This window comes from Cydia splendana, chromosome 2, assembly GCF_910591565.1.
Source record: "Cydia splendana chromosome 2, ilCydSple1.2, whole genome shotgun sequence".
Taxonomy (NCBI): Eukaryota; Metazoa; Arthropoda; class Insecta; order Lepidoptera; family Tortricidae; genus Cydia; species Cydia splendana.
The window spans coordinates 5,394,753-5,407,737 of record NC_085961.1 but is presented as its reverse complement, the minus strand read 5'-3'; the positions used below and the strand labels follow the sequence as shown (position 1 = coordinate 5,407,737).

The following is a 12,985-nucleotide window of genomic DNA, read 5'->3' as shown; positions in this document are numbered from 1 at the left end:
GCCGGGAACCCGTTCGGCAGATTCTCTGTTCTAAGTGTAAAGTAGAAATGATATGGAGCTGGTGATCCTGGGCTCGAAACCCGTTACATTCGGCCCGATTCGAGCTTTAAGATACGTCAAATATTACGACTAAATACGATATGAATTAGACATGTCAGTGTCAAAAGTGACGTTTTTGTTTGAAGGAACGTCACTTTTGACACTGACATATCTAATCCATATCGTATCTCGTCGTAATATTAGACGTAACTTAACCTTTTCGACGCCGTGTCAAACACAAAAGCTGTCACTCGGACGCCCCGCCACCGAAGTGTCTAAAACTGAAATTGAACTTTATGCATATGCACGTAGGTCTATGTTAATCTGTGGTCTGTGACCGATTAATCCGTCTTTGGCGTTGGACGTTCGGGCCGGATATATCGATCATTGGCGTCCAAAAGGTTAAAGTTCGAATCGGGCCGATTGTGTGATGAACAAGGATATTTGTTCCTGCGGTATCGATTTTAAAAACATGACTTGTTATTTTAGTGTTTTTTAGCCTAAAAGCTTAGGTTACTTACTTAAAGATAACAGTATATTTAAATATTCGGAATACTTATGTGACTTATAGTTCGTTTTTTTTAGCATTAGAAAGAACTTCAAAGAAGGTAAGTGATCTTGACATGTCTTTTAATTGAAAAACGCTTTTTAAAAATCAGTAACTATTACTTATGAAAGCAGAAGAATATAAATGATCGTATTAGATTCATAATTGTTACATATTTGCCGTAACTTATTTTTAAAATATGTTTTTTAATTAAAAGACACATCAAGATTGTTTACCTTATTTCTAATGCTAAAAAAAACGAACTATATGTCCCACAAAATAGATCGGTGCAGCTTTTGTAGCGAGCTACAAACGGCGTAGCACGTCTACGAGGCACGTCTACGTTAGAGAAATGCTACGAAATAAACCGAGTTTAACCAAATATTGCAAACACTCTAAAACGAATATCTTTAGACCGCTCAAGTGACAGGCAAAACTAAGCTTTAGTTTTGTCACAATAAGGTTTATGTTTATTTAAATGTAATCTAAAACCCTTAAGGCGATCCGTAGAGTTTGGAAATCTTCGCAAGCTTTTACCTACATATAAATGTACGAATGGGGTAGTATTCCAAGGCTGGTTTTTAAACAAAGAGGCGGAGGCGTATTCTGATTATATGACAGGATATGATTCTGATCTGGATTTGTTATGGATATGATCTCTCAGAGTCTAAAATGACGTTTCTTGTTGAAGAAGCATCCTTGTTCCAAGTTGGAGAAGGAAATTTCGCAATTAAGGGAACTTTCCGAAGTCAAATTACATACAGTAAAAGAAGGGCTGAAGGATGCGAGCCTACCTAGGTACCATCAACCGGGGTGAATAGGGATGGCTGGATTGGCTGGGGTAAATAGGAGCAAAACTTAAAATGTGGTTTACCTGACATTTTGTTAATAATTACCCACAAAAATTGTAACATACAAAATTATTTTAAATCGTATGATACAAGATACAATTTGTGTGAGTATTTTTAAGAAATTGTTAGGTAAATCAGCGCTGGTGGCCTAGCGGTAAGAGCGTGCGACGTTCAAACTGGAGAACCCGGGTTCGAACCCCGGCTCGTACCAATGAGTTTTTCGGAACTTATGTACGAAATATCTTTTGATATTTACCAATAGCTTTTCGGTGAAGGAAAACATCGTGAGGAAACCGGACTAATCCCAATAAGGCCTAGTTTACCCTCTGGGTTCGAAGGTCAGATGGCAGTCGCTTTCGTAAAAACTAGTGCCTACGCCAATTCTTGAGATTAGTTACCAGCCCCAGGCTCTCATGAGCCGTGGCAAAATGCCGGGACAACGCGAGAAAGTTGATGATGATTTTAGGTGATACAGTGATACAGTACTTTATTGGTAAAAGAAATATATACATTTACACGTCATTTTGTTACTTAATTACTATTTACATTTTACTAATTAAAGGAACATATGTGTATACAATTTACAATATAGTTAATATAATATTTGGTACAGCGCTGGGTCAATGATCTTACCGTATACTACTTAGTAAATTCATCGATGCTGTAATAAGCTTCATCTAAAAGTAACATCTTAAGTTTCTTTTTAAATATTAAATCTGTTTTTAAGTCTTGTATCTCATTCGGTACTGCATTATATAGATTTGGCCCCATGATACTGAGTGACCGTCGCGATTTGGCGAGTCGGCGTCTAGGAGTAATTAACCTGGGTCGCCTGCGCATTTGAGACCCACGGGCATGAGTGTTAGATTTATACATATCTATATTCAATCTTACATGCATGCATGCCGTGAGTATATATATGCACGGTAAAGTGAGTATCTTATGTTTTTTAAACAAACTCTGTGCTGGGTAGTCTACAGGCTTTCCATCGATTATACGCAGGGCGCGTTTTTGCATCCTGAATATTCGGTCGCGCTCAGCAGCCATGCCCCAAAGATCCACACCCTGCAATAAAATCGAGTGGAAATACCCGTAGTATGCCGTTTTTAGGTTTTCAGCAGACAGACTGGGTGCTATTCTGGACAATGCGTAACACGCGGAGGCTAATTTGTCACATGTTGTCTGTATATGTGGGGCCCAAGTCAGTCCGGAGTCAGGTAAATCACATTTTAAGTTTTTACTACTTTTACCTATTCACCCCGGTTGACGGTACCGAGGTAGGCTCGCATCCCTACAGCTCGTCCGCAGGGGGCTCGCGAGGGATGAAAAACGCACCGACGCGGATATTTCAGCCCTTCTTATACTTGTTCAACACATTTTGGGGTGATATCTGTAGTGGTTATGTATGTTGGGATTTGTGTTGATTTTTATCATGCTGCAATTTATTATTACCCTTGGTGTAGCATGTTTATTAGTTTTAAAATGGTCATTGTACTATTAGTGTCGAATTATGACACCTTGAATGGACATTTGTACTAAAAGTTTTTTCATCACACCAGCTCGTAAAGGCTCTCTTTATTTTTGATGAAAAAGTGATGATCTTGAGTGATAAATATTTAGAAGCGTTTATCTATTTAGATTTTATTTCTAATGTTTTAGAGTATTTTCCTCACATTGATGTGGTGAAAATTGTTAACAAAGCCACAGAATAAATAATACTACTAGGTACAGAAGACTCACTCTCTAACAAAACGCGTCTGTTACGATCAGGACAGGTATGGCCGCTAGGTGGCCACGCGCGGCTTATGGCTAGCCACCAAAATTGGTGTGGAACGGATGTACTTTTAGCTACCTGTAGCAAAGCGACGGAATCGCGGAGTGAGCCACGCCTGACAAACGGCGCGATTCCGGAAATGAATTAGAGATTCACTAGATATGAAATAGTAAAGATATGTGACGTTTCACGGCAAAAGGTATCTTATGGCGGCTGGCGCTTACGCTATTATTAACGCCGCTCCCATATTCAGCCGGGGCAAAGCTTGTTTAACCCTCGTGCCTTGAACCCCTTGCAACGCTCAAGATTTCACATTTCTTAGCTCGAGGTTTAATTTTAAAATCTTTCGCTTGCCTGGGTATCAATATTAACACGAACGCCAAGTTAAACAAAAACATTGCCCCCATTTAAAACTAATAACTACTTACCTAAGTAACGTTATTCTATTTTTTTCAATAGCAGTTGTCCCTTCTCTCGGGAACTGACTGTTTGTTCATGAATAATATAACCACCATTTATATTATTATACATTTAAGTATATAACTGAGTTATGATTTGTTGTAATTTTCTAACTAATTATACACATTAATGTGCGTGACATGTAATTTTATTGTTTGATAAAAATAATGTAGTCATGCTCTAGCCATTTATAGAGCTAGAGCATGTTCAGGATGACTTACTCTAGACCGGGCCGTGTGCGGGCCGAGTCGTTCAACATGTCATTTTCTATGACGGCTGATCGGTGATCACGTGGTGCTTTCCATAGAAAACGAAGCGCCGGAAGCTCCGGCCCGGCCCCGGCCTGGTCTAGCGTGAGTCCTCCTTTTTGATTCTTGAAGGTTTGAAAGTCGTATGGGTCCGGAAATACCACTGGTCATTTAACTACGGCAATTAATATTGTAAATGGGAATAAATAATTGTTGTGAAAGAGACACATTGCTTACAAAAAGCATTCAAACATTACAGACCAAATTAAAATCAAACATGGCGGCAAAATAAACAGCAACTCATGAATATGCGGGGGCTTAAAATATCAATTCGGTTAATCAACAATTAACAGCCCACAAATAAACTCGTTATCGTTCGGAAAATACCTACTGTGCATTTTAATGCAAATTCAGTACTATTCATTCAAATTCAGTATCTTCCATTCAAACACCGAATAAGTATCACCATTCAGCCATGAAATACGGCCAGCCTTTTGGAGTAGGTGACTTACCCGTTGACGGCGATGTGGGCTAATTGTTTACGATACTCACTCTAATTTCTTTGTAACAATTTGCAATTTCTAGCAACGAAAACTATACTCTGTATTTAAATAAAAGTAAACAAAATCTACCCTCAAATAGCTCCTTAAGCCAGTTGAGGGTAGATGAAAACATGATTGATCTAGGCGGTTTCCTATTTGGTTGCTTAACCAATAATTGTTAGGTATAACTAGGTAGTCTAGGTACCCGAAAATTAACATATTGTTTGTTTACTTTTATTTAAATACCTAAAGATACATTTAAATACCAGATACAGATATATAAATTATATAATATGTTAGTTGTATGTTCATGTCCAATTTCATGTTGTTTCAGGTCTACCGCGAAAACCGAAATCCGCAAATTGCGGGGATCTTTCTCTTTTACTCCAATGAAGCAGTTTGCAAACTTCGATTTTCGCGGTTATAGCCCTGAATGTCGTTTTAAAATGAGAGCGTAACTTCTATCTATAACATGGCGGCGAATAGGTTCGTGTGACCCTACTTCTTAAAAAACCTAATGGGAGAACTTCAAGTCTGTTAAAAATCAAGGTTACCCAAAATTACGCCCAACCCAATTACGTAAAGATAAAAGGACTCTTAATATTCAAACTCACGTCTTATCACCGTTCAAATGTTTCGATTGACGTTTCAAAGACTCATTAGGACTCGGAGATCCTGTTTTATCAAGTTCATATGAAATCCGACTTTGTGTCCCATTGGGGAAAGTTGAAAATCGAAAGGCGTTTGCTAAGCTTTGCGGTATCTCCGTATATCACAATATGCAATCAACCCATTGAGCGTGATTCCAATCGCATCCAAGTTCAGACGATCATTTATACAAGGCATTTAAAACTTTGGGACCTTGGTGTCAGGATGCGCTCAGTTTGTACAAAGATTTAAAGAAGATGCCCCTTGACTCCACCAGGGATCCTAGGGCGGGATCATTCCTTGGCCAAAGAATTGGAGTTGCGATTCAGCGGGGGAATGTAGCCAGCATTATGGGCACCCTTCCGCAGGGATCGGATCTGGGGGACTATTTGTGTTAGTTGTCATTTAGTTTTTATTTAATTGTAAGTTATTTTATAAGGTTAAATTTAGATGTGTTGAAATGCATTTGTATTTGTAGGTATTTTGTGATTTGACAATGTAATTGATTAATAAAATATATTAAATAAAAAAATAAAAAAAACGTCATTAGTAAAAATATCAAAAAAGATTACTGCAATTACAGAAACAACACTATTGAGAAACATACAAAAGACAATTAGGGAAAGTCAGAAACTATTAGCTAGATTTATTCATAGAAACTAATTTGTTTTAATTTTGTAAACTGGAACCTCGTAATATAATATACTTATGTTAGCGCATAGACTAGGAATCCTCTAGACCGAGTTTAGAGCATTTATTTCATGCAACCGATGATGCCAAAAATGCGGGGGTGCGCGGGACGAGGTGAACGAAGTCCCGTGCCGTAATTGGTCCGTTCAAACGACGCACGAGTTCACGGACGTCACACACAGACACTTTCGACTCGAACATGGAGTGAAATTACCGTATGCGTGGCAGAGGGGGTAGCGCGACTATGCTAAGTCTGGAGAATGTTTTGTCTGTGTGTTAGCGTTTCTTCTCGTTTTTAAATACCGGGTAATAAAATTGATTCGCCCATTTCAATTTGCGTGCGTGCGTGCATGCGCATGCGTGCGTGCGTGTGTGTGTGTGTGTTGCTGATCTTGAGGCCGTTGGATGCTGGTTGGCCTAAGAACTTACACTACTGACAGCACCTATGCTCGTTCAGCCAATACCAACATGGCATTGTTTACGACCAATCAGCTCCGCTTGCAAGGTAAAGGTTTAGTCGCAGAAATGTAACGTATGTGTTTATATGGCAGTGCGCGCATATGCGACAAAAAAATCGCAGCGATTTTAAAATTGTGATTTGTTACATTTTTCCGCGACTGCTCGCGACGCGATTGTCGCAAAGTGAATTGCAGCATACGGAGTTGTATGGCCCCGCGCGCACTGCAATAATAAAATCGCACCCCGGACCTCAGTCGGCATTTCGCTCTCCAAGCGTCAACATATCGGAACCTGCTTCTCCAATGGAATCACAAGATGAGACGCTAGATGTTGACCGTTTAATTATAGAAATAGAAGGAGATCAGCTTTGTGGTATAAATACTCAAAGTCATAAATTTATAAGGCATAGATTCCTAGTTCGTACACCCCAAGTGAAGCCATTTCAAGTGCGACGTCACGTCACACTCGCATCATCGTATTCGAACGGCCCTCGCAGTACTCAAAGTCAAATCGGTCTGTGTACACCTCCCGTTTAAAAATCAAAAACTACAGGAAAGATGGTTGTTTGTACAGTGAATGGGTGTCACAACACATCATATAATAAAAACAAACCGCTTGATATTACATTTCACGCGTAAGTATCGAGTTTAATGTGATATTTTTACATAATCGTAAATACAAAAATCCAAATTTTCGTCAGCCGCCATTTCTTCTAAATGTTGCCAGCGTAGTGAATATTTTTTCCTCCAAATGGGACATGACGTCTACATTCTAAAATAAATACGCTCCATTAAATTTCATTGTATAATTATAGAAAAATATAATTAAGTTAATTATTTAGGTAAGTATTTACTTTTTTCTTATTTTATTTTGTGTCATGTTCGTTTCAGTTTTCTGACTGATCTACTTCTGTCTGCGAGATGGAAGGAAAAAAATAGACTAAATCGGAATGACGCAATATGGAAACATTGGAAACGGACTAAACACAGTCGAATATGCTCTGTCCTATTTAAATTTATTCTTATTATTTTATGCACATTTGTTAAATAAATAAAAATAGTAAAAACTTATCAGCTATTTATTTAATCCTTATTTCACAAAGTACAGAAATGCAACAAATCCCAAAATAAACAAAAAGCTTTTGCTACAAAATCGAATCTACACACTTCCAAATTATTAATAACCAAGTGTGATGTTGTTAAAATTCCCCTACTTTGAGAGAAGTAAATTAATACTGGCAACATATTTTGTATATATGTGTGTGTTTGCTGAGCGTAAAACACGAGCGTTCCACGCACACATCGATCGTGTTTCGGCTTCACTTTTGGCAGGTTAGCCGTATAGAGACTATCAGTCTATGCGTTATTAGTTTAAGCTCAAAGTCATACAGCGATTGCATATTGTTTCACGACAAGCGACTGGTACGAAATCCATGTCGAGAATGAACAAATCGTCGACTTTTCATCGCAGTGCGCGCAGTGAATTTTCTGCGATAAATTACAGCGCGATTCTAAAATCGTGTCGCAAAAATTAAAATCGTGGTGCGCGCTTGGCCTCAGTCTTGGACTTAGAACACAGGTGCTGTCAAAAACATAAAATTGCAGAAATAGTTCGAATACTTATATTATCTCTGTGTGAGCGCGCAAAATTATATCAAAATAAAACTGCTCAGAGGTGTCAGACGTATGTAAATATTAATTGTAAAAAAAACTTTTTACATTTTAATTTGTAAAAATATGCAGTGTTTATTATTTTAACGATACGTACATATTTTCATGACTGTGTTTATTACCTTTAATGATTTTATTCGATGTATTTCTAGCCTAAAAGAGCGAAGTAATTCCCAGAAGCCTGCCTGACGTTTGCGTTACTAAAAGCCATAATAGACGTCAATTTAAATTTATAATCTTGAGTTACCCATACTATAACGACTACCATTAGCTAATGAAAACCCATTATTAAATTACATTCAAACCATGCATCGCACGTAACGAGGCTCTTAAATCAACCAATCAGCGTCGAGTGGCGACAGGTCTAGCCAATGGGCAGCCAGCGCTCACCGCACGAGGACAGCTCAGCCAATCACGTCGCGTCAGCGCTGTCACTAGATGCAAATTGCTGGTTGTTCAGGGTTGACAAATGGGAATTCAGTTTTTAAAATGTTTTGACGCGAAATGAAACTAGATTTTACTGTCAAACCTTGTTTCCCTAACCTAGATTTGTGGACTATATTCATTAGGTATTGGTTGCTGACGCTTTTTAACCGTTTACAGCAAAGCCAAAAAAGGGGAATTTATGTAAATGGATAGGCCGTAGCGTCTAAATTACTAAGCTGATTATGAAGAATAAGGGTGCCAATCAATGTTCTTTTATAATCCTGCAAGACAAAAAATATGTCAAAATTGCAATGTATAGGTAAAACATGTCATTGGCCTGACATTATTTTGCTTTGCTCAACTATGCCGGTGCCGGTGCTTAATAACGCAGCAAAATGTCTGCCAAAATTACAACGTAGGTACTTACATGTCATTGGCCTAACAGGCTAACAGCATTTATCTTGACTTAAGTTTGGTGTGTTCAGTCCTTAAATCTTAATATAGATACTAATACCTACACTACATATTTATTTACATTATTAGTAAAACTGTTTGGATGAAGGGACACCTTCAGTCACTTTATCACGATATTTATCGCCGATATGGACGCGTGATGTTTGCCTTGTCACAATATTAATTAGTTTAAAAACGGTAAACCGCAACGGAATGAGGGTTTAATGAAATCTGGTTGCGTTGTAGGTAGTTAAATATAATGATAACGAGTATTTTACTTTGGGGTGTTTTAAACAACCTTACGTGTGTTTCTTTTTACTTTTCACAAAGGCTCCAGTGTCCATAAGTTTTGAGAACAGGACAAGTTTAGTTTTCTGTAAGATACATTTTTCTCAGAAATACCCCTAGTCTAATGTGCGCGCGAGTTTCGAAGATTTGCAGAGCCGGCTTCCTTAGCTTGTAAATCATTATAGCTTTTCAAGTTTTCGCTCATATCACACCTATTATAAAAAAGACGGCCCCTCTAAAGGAAGCTGACGGCTCTGTCATTACAAACAGCAGTCGCCAGATGGCAAGATGGGTGGAACATTACACCGGTCTCTACTCCTGTCCAGTTGACATACAACCAGAAACTGTGGGACTACTCCCGATTCTGGATACTTGGCACGAGTTGGATTCCGCACCTACCGTAGAGGAACTATACCTGGCCGTGAAACAGCTTAAAAACGGTAAAAGTCCGGCCAAAGACGAAGTTTACACCGAAATCGTCAAGCTTAAGTGCATCCTTCCCGTCCTTCACAACAACCTGACCAAATGTTGGGAACAGGGCTGCGTGCCTCAAGACATGCGTGATGCTAATATCGTCACTCTTTACAAAGGTAAAGGCGACCGCGGTGATTGCAATAATTACCGTGGAATATCTCTCCTTAGCATCGTCAAAGCTTTTGCTAGAGCCACCTTGGCTAAACTACAAAAGCTAGCTGACCGCGTATATCCAGAGGCACAATGCGGCTTTCGGGCCCAACGGTCAACTGTCGATATGATATTTTCACTTAGACAGTTACAGGAAAAGTGTAGGGAGCAAAAGAGTCCTCTAGTCGTAGCTTTTGTCGACCTAAACAAGGCCTTTGACACTGTGAGCAGAGAGGGGCTACACTCGTTTCTTATCAGTATTGGTTGCCCTCCAAAGCTCCTGAAGATAGTACAATCATTCCACGAGGGTATGGAAGCCACAATCCTCCACAATGGCGAAACATCTGCTCCCAAGGTTGTGTATTGGCACCTACTCTCTTCGGAATATTCTTTTCTGTACTCTTGAAGGTTGCTTTTGGAGACGACCTACAGGGAGTACACCTGTACACAAGATCCGACGGTCAGATGTACAACTTAACGAGACTCAAGTCCAAACGCCATAGAGAGGACTTATTTGTAGACAGCCTTCTCTTTGCTGACGATGCCGCGTTCGTCGCTCACAGTCAGTCTCAGCTGCAGACAATCATGGACCAATTTTCAAGAGCCTGCAACCTCTTTTCCATGTCCATTAACGCCAAGAAAACCGTCATACTAGCGCAAGGATGTTCAGCCCAGCCAAAGATCATACTTAACGGCGCACCTCTCGAGGTGGTCAGCAAGTTTTGTTACCTTGGCTCGCTTGTGTCGAGCAATCTCTCGCTTGACGCGGAGATCGACTCCCGCATCGGCAGAGCAGCCAGTACGTTCGGGAGGCTCCGTACAAGGGCTTGGGACAACAAACATCTCACGGTAAAAACGAAAATGCTTATTTACCAAGCATGTGTCCTAAGCACACTTCTGTACGGAGCGGAATCCTGGACTACTTACGCAAAACAAGAACGCCGGCTGAACACCTTCCACATGCGCTGTCTGCGGAGCATACTTGGCATCACATGGAAGGATCGCGTGACAAACGAGTCTGTTCTAAGCGATGCACAGCTTCCTAGTATCACAGCCATACTAAAGAAGAGACGACTGAGGTGGCTTGGGCATGTGTACCGAATGGAACGGACTCGTTTACCACGTCAAATCCTACTAGGAGAGATTGCAAATGCAAAAAGACCGGTCGGGCGACCAATGCTGCGCTACAAAGATTGCGTCAAGCGTGATATGGTTGCCTTTAATATCTCATGCAACCAATGGCAGAAACTGGCCGAAGATCGACCCACGTGGCGACGTGTTGTTCATGATGGCCAATCCAATCACGACGATGTCTGGTTTTCCTCTTTTTAAAAGAAAAACGCTTGAGGCGCCACGAGCAGGCCTCCAACCCCCACCCACCTGGGGGAGCATACACCTGCCGCGTGTGTGGACGAGGTGTGGGACGAGGGATTCTCTCCCGCATAGGGCTATACAGCCACGAACGCAAGTGTCGTTACCGGGATGCTGCTTAAAACATCTGACACAGATGAAAAGGCCTATTATTATTAATATAAAAAATATAAAATCATTTATTTCAAGTTTTCGCTCATATCACACTTACATAATATTATAATAAAATAGTTATTATAATATGTAATAGTTATTGTAATATGGTGACTGGAAACGCGCTGCACACAGCCCTCCATGTAACTCAAGATATACGCAAGTCGTAACAATATATCTCGAGATATCGCCAGGGTTGCCACCTTATTGCGACCATATAAACTAACGACGACTATTAAGCTGTCGTCAACTATTAAATTGTAATTGCGAGACTGACAAAGTGGAGAAAATTACAGTAAATAGGAATACAACGTTTGCTATTGAGTTATTAGCTTATTATATAGAGTGCTATTGGATTTTTATTTTAATAATATAATTGCCTCTTTGCCTCCAAAGTAGGATATCCCTGGTTAGAATCCTGGTTAGGGCATTTATTTGTAGGTTTATCACCAATATGTGTACCTATCTGAATAAGTTATGGATGTTTTCTATGTATTCAAGTACTTAATCTATATCTATTATATATAACGTCGTTTAGTACCTGCCTAAGTATAACACAAGCCTTATTAAGGTTACTGTGGGACTAGATCGATTTGTGTTAGATTGTCCCATAAAATTTATTTATTTGATATAATTTTTAAAACAAAAGTTGACCTAATTTCTGTGTATGACCCCGTAATATATTACTAATCAATTTTCATTTCCAATTAAAGTCCTTAATTAAATTACGGGGTAATGTTTCAAGGGGAATCCTCGTGTTCGCACAAATTGTGTCACATGTGGCAATTACCGGGGCCGTGGAGCACTTCCGCTATGGCGTGCTTACTGGTACTCCCGGTTACGGCGCTCAACGTACGACTTAGTTATAGCAAGTTATAGTTATCTGTCATATCTGTGTCTTTACTCGCTAATAATATTTAAGAATACCTATACTTTGATATTTATATGATTGTATGTATTTGTTATACTTTTTACTTCTTTAGTTTTTGGTTGCTTAATTAAAAACAAAATAGTTAAAGTTAAAGAAAAATTCCGTGCCAAAACACCTACCTACTACTGTCTCCATACTACTCATTCCTCCCAATAATTAAAACTAAGCTACATAAAGCCACAACCGAGAACTCAATCAAACAACCCGTCCCGCGCCCTTCCAGATGCAAAGGTGCCCATCACGCTCGCCGCGTTGCCACGCTGGACCGCGATAGACAGCCTCTGCATCAGGAATGACCCGGAACGAGGGTCATGACCTCCCTCCCTCAAACGTTGCCCCAACTCACTCAAAAAAATTTTGGCCTCGGCACACCAACACCCGGACGTCTCCACTGCCAAAGGGACAAAAAGATATTTTGTTAGCAGGGCCGAGTACTTATCGCGCTTCCGCCGCCGCTAACTCAGCCGCCGCTCCTGCCGCCCGGACCGTCCGGCCCATGTGCGAGGCGGCAAACGTGCTGACACATGTGGCATCCCAAAGTAGACACTTACCCTTCTCCCATGGAATAAGTGTCAGCCCGTCGGGTCTTTTGCCATCGGACCGGCTCAGGCCTGGAGGTTCCAACATGCACGGCACATTCGCAGACAAAAGAGCCCTCCTCACAATGTCATTTAGGGCATGGTGGCGTGGAAACCTCCCCACACACCGACAACAACTCAGCGCATGATGGCCGTTACTCTCAACCATAGTGCCGCAGATGCATATGTGAGGTTCGCAAACATCGCAGCCCAGGCGAAGAGCAACAGCCACCC

At 40.3% G+C, this 12,985-nt stretch overlaps 2 protein-coding genes and 1 long non-coding RNA gene across 4 annotated transcripts in view; 1 reads left to right on the top strand and 2 right to left on the bottom strand.

Moving 5' to 3' along the window:
* The window catches only part of LOC134802929 (uncharacterized), a 205,425-nt gene extending 200,573 nt beyond the window's left edge, over positions 1-4,852 (bottom strand). Inside the window, exon 1 of the long non-coding RNA XR_010145907.1 lies at positions 4,801-4,852. This is a non-coding gene — a long non-coding RNA (uncharacterized LOC134802929). The remainder of the gene's footprint in view (positions 1-4,800) is intronic.
* The window catches only part of LOC134802301 (pikachurin-like), a 161,321-nt gene that overhangs the window by 136,968 nt on the left and 11,368 nt on the right, over positions 1-12,985 (bottom strand). The window lies entirely within an intron of this gene.
* Positions 9,375-12,488, top strand: LOC134800778 (uncharacterized). Its single transcript, XM_063773332.1, has 3 exons — positions 9,375-9,794; positions 10,127-10,517; positions 12,397-12,488. Exons 1-3 carry the CDS (start codon positions 9,375-9,377, stop codon positions 12,486-12,488), a joined length of 903 nt encoding a protein of 300 aa, XP_063629402.1.